The following is a 10,094-nucleotide window of genomic DNA, read 5'->3' as shown; positions in this document are numbered from 1 at the left end:
TGGGAGGAGAAATACACTGAATGTGTGAATGACTTTCTTCCCATTAAAATACTTAAAGAAATTCTTGCATCACCTTCAGGACTAATTTCAGAAAATTAAAAAAAAAGCAAAAACCTCCCATCTTTAACAGTTCTCCTTTTTCTCTTTTGAATCATTCATTCTTGTTTTTATAAAAATGTCATTTTTAAAAACCATTTGGGATTCCCTTTTTTGAGTAACTAAAAAGTTGCTTGTATATTTTTACGAACCCACTAAACTTAAACAGAACTCTTTAGAAAAATAACGTGGATATATTTTGCTTTCTGCAGCCTGAAGAATGTTAAAATAGAATTGCTTTCTTGAATTCCCTCTTCTGGCTCAAGTTACTAGGTGGTCCCAAGTTACCAGAAGTAAAATTTATAAATCTAACCCCTAGTCTAGACATTTTCCAGCACTGACTGCAGTTCAAAAAATATTAATGTCTAGCCGGCAAAGTGAAATTCCCCCCAGTGATTTTGTAAATGACTAGAAAGTTAACCTTTTGCCAACTGCTCCTTCTGTGCATGGAGGTTATTAAAAAGAATCCAGGCATTTATAAGTATGGGCTTTTAAATACTGAAACACCTTGGCTTGACCCTTTGTGTCTCCTTCTGTTTATTCAGGCTTGGCCTCTGTGGCTGGAATGTGTGAGCCTGAAAGGAGCTGCAGCATTAATGAAGACATTGGCCTGGGTTCAGCTTTTACCATTGCACATGAGATTGGTCACAAGTGAGTGAGTTTAAGAAAATCAAAATAAATTTTAGAACTCCACTCTTTTGAGCAACTTGTTACTACTGTGTGGAATGCCTGTGCTCAACCATATTTTACTGCCTTTTTGTCTGATTCCAATAGAGAAACATTATCCTCTATATGATATGGTAGCATTTTGAGTATTGGGATAAATCATGTTAAGAACTGCAAACTTGTTAAATAATCTTTCTGATTCAATGATTAGTATCCTCAGTGGTATATGCGCCACACTTAAGTTTTATTTCACTTATATATATGTATATATACATATCTATGGAGTGATTTAGCTTTATTTAGTATGGTCTCCTCAACCCTCAATTCATCATGAAGTCCAATTGCCTAAACTATCTTTCTTTTCCTCAAGTGACAAGACATATCTATTTTTAAATAAAAATGGACACCACTACCATAAAATGTACTTTTACTTTTTACTCTTGATGCTGCTGTGAGCATAAATTTCAAGGCATAAAGTTTGTACAGCCATTGTTATCTAATTGGTATCTTGAATTACACTTGTATGTTGTTAAAAAAAATCTGATATTACAAGTGTAATAGGACATTATCCTCACTTCTTTTTAAGAAGACCTCGAGTTTTTGTATTTATTTTATATTTTAGCTACATCTGTGCCAATGGGAAAACTATTCTAAGGCATTATTTTTTCTGAATCAAAACAAAACCCTTACCTTCTTTATTTCAAACAGCAAGCAATAATAAATGTAAAAGCTTGTTTGTGTGGAAGGAGAGAAGTTGGAGAATATTTCAGAAATGCAAATTCCTAAGACTGAAAGATGGTTTGTCCCTTTATATAGTCAAATTCTAATGTGATTTGATGTTCTTATAAAGGTAAAAACTATACCAAAAAAACCTTCCAATTTACTAACAGATTTAAATTCTTTAGCAGTAAAGCCCTTTTTCACTAAAATTGAACCTATTAACATTTAGCAATTGATCAGTTATACATAGGTAACAGAAAAATGAGAGAAAACTGAAAAAGGATACCCAAGCATTTTTTGCTAAAGTGGCAGCCTACATGCAAGAACCCCCAACATAGGGCATGATCCCAGTTTTGCAATTTATTCAGCTGCTTTTTTGGTGGAGAAATGGATTGAGGGGGGAACAAATAGAAATGAATGTTTATTATCCACTTGCTTCAGAGATATTTCATGAGATGAATCTGTAGTTTTTTTCTTTTGTTTATTTTTTAAGTTGATAGTAAAATTAAAAATCTGTTGTATTATTTTAAAGCTTGCTGTTTAAGTTTTATCAAACTCATGCTGATCTATGTGTAACTGCAGGTAATCAAGTTTTAAATCTGACTTGATTCAGACATGGGAAAAGGGAGTATTACACTTTTAATGAAGTCTTAAAAATATTGATACTCTAGTTTCCATTGTGAAAAACAGCAGGGGGACAAAAGGAAAAAGCTCTAAAACTCAGGTAGTTTATCTTCAACTCACTTAAAAATCTGGCTCATTAATGACTGTCATAATCGTATACAAACAGACTGATTTTAATAGGTTCTGTTAGATTTAATTAAATTGAAAGGATAGGATGAGTAACACACAGTGGCTGAATAATGTGTGTAGGAAAGCACTGTTATGACATGCAGTGACAAATTATTCAATGTCAATACATGCTTTGCAAGTCCCATTCTTATGGGTACAAGTAACAGAGGTGAGAGTTTATCTCTCTTTGTATCTTTTACTAAGATTTTAACTGGCTTACCCCTCAGCCTTCATGTTCTATACAACATAAAGGGCTGTCTAGATTTTTTTTTTTTTTTTTTTTGAGCTTATAGGTAATTCGTTTGAATTCTTCCTAACGTGAAGGGTTTGTACCTAATGTAGACGAATTGTGGAAAAGAAGTAGTGTATACCTCTCCTGTTTCGGGTGCCTTGGAGAGACCTTTATAGCACAGTTAATTCTTGTTTCAAAATATGAGTGTTAAAAATTCCACAAAATCCTTTTGATTGCAAGCTGAAAGAAATATTTCCAAACTGAAATGTTAATTGATGGACAAAAAATTAACTGACTTTCTTTCCACTTTTATTTATTACTGTGGTCTTTATCCCCTTATTCCCCTTTCTCCAGACAAATATGCAGGATGTGTTTTACATGCTGTCTTTCTTAATATGTCAAATCATTGCTTGGTCAGTTAAAGAAAAATCTGTTTCAAGGATGAAGATCTTTTTACCTGTTTCTATAATTCTAGGCTTAGCTCTAAGGAACTTAGCAAGTCAGCTCTGGCATAAGTCATGTCATCACAAAATACAGTGGTCTCTAATTTCTGACACAAAGCAATATCCATAGTAAATATAGATAGATCAAATTATACTGAATTTTTTATGGCCATTATTCTTTAGTAGAATGGGTGTTAGTTGATATGATGATATATGTAGATTCATTATTGTCAAGAAGAATATTTGACTGTGAATTATTGAGAAAGAGCCCCACTAGACTATGTAAATATGTTCTACCTATATTTAAATTGTATAGAACATAGTTTTGAGGCCAGTGTATGCTTGGGTAGGGGTATAATATCCACTTCAGACAGCTGTGGGATAACTTTTCCTTTGGCTAGGCTTTAGTAACAATTTTTATTTCTTTCTATTCTTTGTGAAAACAAGAAATTAGTTTGCTTATCAAATGAAAAATTCAGGTTTACTCTATATTTAAATGACATATTGCTAAAAGGGCAAGGAGGCCACATGTTCTGACCTCCTCTAATCCCACAAGAGCAAGACAGAATCACCATCAGTAGCCCAAGGCCTATTCCTTAGAGGCCAGACATGCTGCCTCCCTCCAGCCCTTTCACCAACCGTTCCTCCCAAAGCACCCACCACCTCTCTCCTGGGTTCGATAATTTGCTGCAGTGGCCACACAGAACTCACGGATTACGGGGTTTATTAGGGAAGCACCAGGCTACAACTCAAGTTCAGGAAGAACGCTCAGTCTGTCTCCCAGCCCACCATCCCTCAGCCAACAGTCTCTTACAGTTTCTCTCCCAGCAGTGTGTGTCCCTCAGTGTCTCACTCAGCAATGCATGTCTCTTGCATCTCTTTCCCAGCAATGCGTGTCTCAGGAACCCATGTCTCTTTCAGCAGCAGGTCTTCCTCAACCAGCCATCAGAGAGCATTTTGCCTCTAGGGGGCCTCCTTTTGAGCCCCGCAGAGTGGCCAAACTAGCCAATCATAACATCAGAACTCTAAGCACATGAGAGAGAGTGGGAACCTCCCAGAACATTGTATTGTGCCACGCCCAACAGAAATAACCCAGGTGGATAACATTTACAGTCAGGAGCTCCTCAGTTGCTCATTCCACCACTGAGTTTACAATGACTTATGGGTAGAAAAGCCATACTAAGTAATTTACTACACTGCACATATCTAGATTTAATGTAGTCTATAAACTTAAGGCATTTAATGAAAAGTTCTAGGAAAAGAAATATTCTTGGAAATATTATTATTTTTACTAATTATATAGTTATCATAGGTCAGAAGTTGTAAAAACTATGATGTTGAAGAGGGGTGGCAAAAATTCAACTAAACATCTACTACATTGAGAAAGCTATCTAATATAACTAAACTGTACAAAAACAAATTGTTTTCAGAACGGATCTTAGAAATATTCATTTTTGTTAGAAATGCATATTAAAATATGTAGAAGTAAAATGACAGGATGTTTAAGATTTAATTTTTAAAGAAAGATGGAAAAAAGCAAAGTAACCATATCTTAAATTTCATATAGATTTTTTTGTGAAAATATACACAGCAGATTGTACATCCATTCAATAATTTCTACATATAGTTCAATAACCTTAGTTACATTCTTCACAACTGTGTCACCATTCTTACTATCCCCATATTATTTCACCATCCTTGACTTAGACTCACAGCCCCATAAACTACTCATCAACGCTTTGTAGTTACTATTGTCAATTTGATGTGATATAGTGCCTAAGGCACTTGACTGCTAACCAGAAGGCTGGAGTTTCAAACCCACCAGCCACTCCTCGGAAGGAAGGTTGGGCAATCCTACTTCCGTAGTGATACTGCCTCGGAAATCCAAGGTGGGGTCGCTATGAGTCGGGGCCGACTTGATGGCAAACAACAACAGATAATTCTTTAAAAGAGTGCATTGCTGAAGGTGAACATTCTTTACTAATTCAGCTAAATTGTTGTTTAGTTTGAAGATGATGTTAGGGGATAAGTGTAGTTCAGGGTTCAAAAATTTTCTCAGGGCAAGAGATTCAGCAGTTCCTCCAGCCTCAGTGGGTCCAGTAATTCTGGGTTCTATGAGAAATTTGAAATTCTCTTTCACATTTATCCTTCTTTGATCAGAACTCTATTGATCAAAACATTCTGTAATGGTAGCCAGACACCATCCAGTTCTTCTGGTCTCATAGCAAAGGAGGCAGTAGTTCAAGGCAACTAGACCTACAGTCCAGTTCTTTTCTCCAGTTCCTGGGTCTCCTTCCTCTGCTGCTCCAGGAGAATACAGGCAAATTTTATCTTGAAAGGCCACTGGCAAGCATTTAAGATCCCAGGCACTACTCACTCAACTGGATGGTAGATCAAAAACTGAAAACAATGTTAGGCCACCTGGTTGGACAGTTCCATGAAGCGATGACCCTAGGAATTTGAACTAAGAGAGCTAATCCCGTGAGATGTTTGGTTGTACCTAAGTAGAATCAGCAACTGCATCTTCTTTTTTAAAATTTTATTGTGATTTGGGTGAAAGTTTACAAAGCAAATTCATCTTCCATACTGCAATTCACATACACTTTGTCTCATGACATTGACTGCAATCTCCCACAATGCAACAACTCCCCTCCCACTTCCTGCTGATAGCCCCACCTCCTCCCTGTGTCCTTCCCTCCCACAACTGCATCTTCTTTTGTTGTTGCTATTGGGAGCTCTGGTAGCATAGTGGCTAAGACACTTACCTGCTAACCAGACAGCTGGCGGTTCAAACCCACCAGCCACTCCTTGGAAAGAAGGTTGGGCAATCCTACTTCCGTAGTGATACTGCCTCGGAAACCCAAGAGGGGTCGCTATGAGTCGGGTTTGACTCGACAGCACATAACAACAACAACAACAACATTGTAAAATTATATATAACACAACATTTACCACCTTTTTTCTGGTGTACAACTTAGGCATAACAGTTATATTCATCAGGTTGTGTAGCCATTACCCTTCATCAATGCCAATTTTCTTAAATTGTATAATCCTGATCATAAATGTATGAGTGGTTCTTTATGCTATTCTTTCCACTATTGTATGTGTTTGAAATTTTTCATGAAAAAAAAAAAGGCCTTAAGATCATGAATCTTTCAGATTTGACAACTCATTCATTCATTAAGAGTGATTCAGTAAATTATAACTGATTTTGAGTGAATTTAAAGAAATATTGAAAATAGTATCAAAATTGTAGGGTATTTCTTCTGGAAGTCAGTATCAGTGATTTGTCTTAGCAATAGGGACATATTTGTATAGAGAATGGTTAGGAGGTGAGTGTTTTTGAAAAAGAAGAAATATGGCAAGCCTTCATGGCAAAATTGTAAATTTGGTTACCTGTGTTAGGAATCTTTTACTCTTAGCCACTATCTTCTTGTATTGCAGTTTACCTTCTTCTGCCACAAGTTGTTGTTAGCTGCCATCGAGTTGGCCTATGATTCATGACAACCCTATGTATGACAGAGTAGAACTTCTCCATAGTGATTTCTTGGCTGTAATTTTTACAGAAGCAGATCACCAGCTGTGTGGGTTCGGACCTCCAGCCTTTTGGATAGCAGCCATTCACAAACTGCTTGTACCACCTTGGCTTCTTACATTGTAAATAATATTTTCAAAAATTGCTCTTCTATACCATTTGATCCAGCAATCCTATTACTAGGCATGTATCCTAAAGAAAGGAGAGCCAGGACACAAACAGATATATGCATACCCATGCTCATCACAGCACTATTTATAGTAGCAAAAAAATGGAAACAACCTAAGTGTCCATCAACAGAAGAATGGATAACCAAACAATGGTACATACACATGGTGGAGTACTATGCAACATTAAAGAATAATGTAGAATCTGTGAAACAATGCATAATATGCATGAATTTGGAGGACATTATGCTGAGTGAAATAAGTCAATCACAGAAGGATAAATATTGTATTAGTTCACTATTGTAAAAAGTCAAGTAAAGGTTTATATATGGAAGGAAACTTTCTTTGTTGGTTACCAGGGATTGGAGGGGAGGAGAGGGAACACTGCTAGATAGGTAGAGACAAGTATTGATTTAGATGAAGGGCAGGACAATGTACCAAACGTGAGTGACCAACACAGTGACACTGAGGAAGAAAAAGACACAGAGAGGTACACAAGATGTAAAAATTAAAAATAAAAATAAATAAAAATTTCTATTGCAATTACAAGCTTCAAGTATATGAAAAGAGATTTGATTTTGTGTATTTGCTTTGTATCCTGTGACCTTCTTAAACTCACATACTTGATCTGTTATTGTTGTTGTTGTTGTTATGTGCTGTCGAGTCGGACCTGACTCATAGCGACCCCTCCTTGGGTTTCCGAGGCAGTATCACTACGGAAGTAAATTGTCCCCAACCTTTCTTCTGAGGAGTGGCTGGCGGGTTTGAACCACCAGCCTTCTGGTTAGCAGTCAAGTGCCTTAGTCTTGCCTCATTCTACATCTTGGAAAAACATTCAGTCTTTTACCATTAAGTGTAATGTTAGCTGCAGGTTTTTCATAGGTGCCCTCTATCAAGTTGAGGAAGTTCACATCTACTCCTAGTTTTTTGTGGGGTTTTTTTTTTTTTTTTTAAATCATGAAAGCATTTTGGATTTTTCTGTGACTGTTTATCTATGCCAAATGCTCTTATTGCACCTATTGACATGATCATGTGATTTTTGTCCTTTATTCTATTTATATAACATATTACATTAATTGATTTTCAGTTGTTAAAATTAATCTTTCACTTCTGGAAAAAATCCCACTTAGTCTTGGTGTATTGCCCTTCTGATAAATTGCTAGATTCTATTTGCTAAAATTTTGTTCAGAGTTTTTCTGACTATATTCATAAGAGTTGTTGGTTTGCAGTTTTTTAATGCCTTTGTTTAGATTTAATTTGAGAGTAATTTTGATCTTAAAATGGGTTGAAAATTGTTCACTTTTCTGAAAGAGTATGCATAATGTTGATATTATTTCTCCTCTAAATGTCTGATAGAAGTAAACCATCTGAACCTGGAGTTTTCTTTGTGGGAAGGTTGTTTTGTTTTTATTTTTTTAAAACTAATCATTTAACTTTCTTATTAGCTACTAGATTGCTTGTATTTTCTAAATCTTCTTAAATTATTTTTAATAATTATGTCTTTCAAGTATTGGTCCATTTTAGCTAAATTATCAAATTTATTAGCTGCAGGTTTTCATAAAATTGCCTTATTTTTTGTATCTGTAAGATAGTAATGATGTTTCCTCATTCATTCCTGCTATTTGTAAATTGTGTCTTATTTTTTCGCTTGTTTGTTTTTGATCAATCAGGCTAGAGGTTTATGAATAGTATTGTTCTTTTTAAAAGAACATCTTTTGGTTTCATTTATGTTCTTATTTGTTCGTTTTCTGTTTCATTTATATGCTTTTCATCAGTTCCTTTCTTCCACTTATTTTGGATTTAATTTACTCCTTTTCTTACCTATTAGGTAGAAGCTTAGATCAATGATTTTGGAAATTTCTTCACTCATAAAACTATAAATTTCTTTCTAAGTATTACTTTAACAACATCTCACACATTTTGTAATGCAATATTTTCATTCACTTGCAAATATAATTTTGCAACTTCTTCTTTAAGTATAGTCATATAATATACTCTATGAGTTTAATTGAGTCCGCTCAAAATATCTATAGTAAATCTTAACATCTATACTTATAGTTATAATCACATCTGGGAATGGGTTTTCTTTGTTATGTTAATGAGCCAGTATTAGTGTAGTCTATGTTTTAAGTTAATCTCTTTGAGATATAAAACAAGGAGAGTGGGCACAGAGAAGAAAGCAGAAATGGGGGAAGATAGATATCACCTCATTTGATCCACCAAAGAACTGAGAAACAGAAGCTGAAAAGTGACAAGGACCTTCCCTCCAATAGAGAGCCAATAGAGAGAGAAATCCTTCCCCTAGAACCGCACCCTGAATTCAGACTTCTCACCCCCTGGTGGCGTAGTGCCTAAGGCATTTGTCAGCTAACCAGAAGGCTGGTGGCGGTTCAAACCCACCAGCCATTCCTTGGAAAAAAGACTGGGCAATGTAGTTCCTTAGAAATACCACCTCAGAAACCCAAGGAGGATTTGCTATGAGTTGGAATCAACTCAAGGGCAGTGAGTTGGTTTTTCTTTCACCCCCTAAATACCCACTAGTGTTATTTCTGTTATAGCAGCACTAGATAACTAAAACATAAATATACGAACTATAAATCTGTTGCCAAACTTCATTATCTGAAGAAAATAATATCATATATAAAAAAGATACACATAAAAATTAGCATATATTTACTTTATGTATCATATATAACATATTATATATAAGTTATGTATAATATATAATTATATACATATGTATTACATCTTTCTTAGGTAATTAATATATTAATATAATATATTAGGTATTTGATGCTTAAAACAAATATCAGAAGAGAATTTAAACAGTATACTTGAGTGTTAGAAAGGACAGAATTAAAAAGTAATATTGGCAGGGAGTAATATTGTTAGTGTTTCCCTCCCACCACCCCATTTTAGACATTACATAACCCACTATTCTACTCTACACATAGTTAACCAAACCAAATCTGCAGCCATCAAGTTGATTCTGACTCATAGTGATTCTATAGGACAGAGTGTAACTGCCCCACAGGGATTCCAAGGCTGTAAATCTTTATGGAAACAGACTGCCTCATCTTTCTCCCATGCAATGGCTGGTGGGTTCAAACTGCTGACCTTTAGGTTAGCAGCCTAATGCTTTAACCATGCATATACTCAAGTGTCATGTTAGAAATAAATCGATTAAATCTATAACTTTTAAAATTAGACATTTCTCATGTTTGGTATCACATAAAAGTTAATATTGCTGTAAAATTAAAAGAAATTCCATAATTATTTGATCAGTTCCACAGATATATATATATATTTGTTTGTTTGTTTGTTTGTTTTGTTGGGGGGAAGCTCTGGTAGCATAGTGCCTAAGGCACTTGACTGCTAGCCAGAAGGCTGGTGGTTCAAACCCACCAGCCACTCCTTGGAAGGAAGATGGGGCAATCTACTTC

General features: G+C 35.4%; 1 protein-coding gene across 1 annotated transcript in view; it reads left to right on the top strand.

The window, feature by feature from the left end:
* The window catches only part of ADAMTS6 (ADAM metallopeptidase with thrombospondin type 1 motif 6), a 461,116-nt gene that overhangs the window by 207,616 nt on the left and 243,406 nt on the right, over nucleotides 1-10,094 (top strand). The window contains exon 8 of the mRNA XM_007952853.2: nucleotides 642-747. Within this exon, the coding sequence (XP_007951044.1) occupies nucleotides 642-747 (106 nt within the window). The remainder of the gene's footprint in view (nucleotides 1-641; nucleotides 748-10,094) is intronic.

Source organism: Orycteropus afer, unplaced genomic scaffold (assembly GCF_000298275.1).
Source record: "Orycteropus afer afer isolate SDZICR_OR568_19922 unplaced genomic scaffold, OryAfe1.0 scaffold00362, whole genome shotgun sequence".
In the NCBI taxonomy this organism is placed as follows: Eukaryota; Metazoa; Chordata; class Mammalia; order Tubulidentata; family Orycteropodidae; genus Orycteropus; species Orycteropus afer.
The sequence above is the reverse complement of the archived record's forward strand: the minus strand, read 5'-3'. Positions and strand labels throughout refer to the sequence as shown.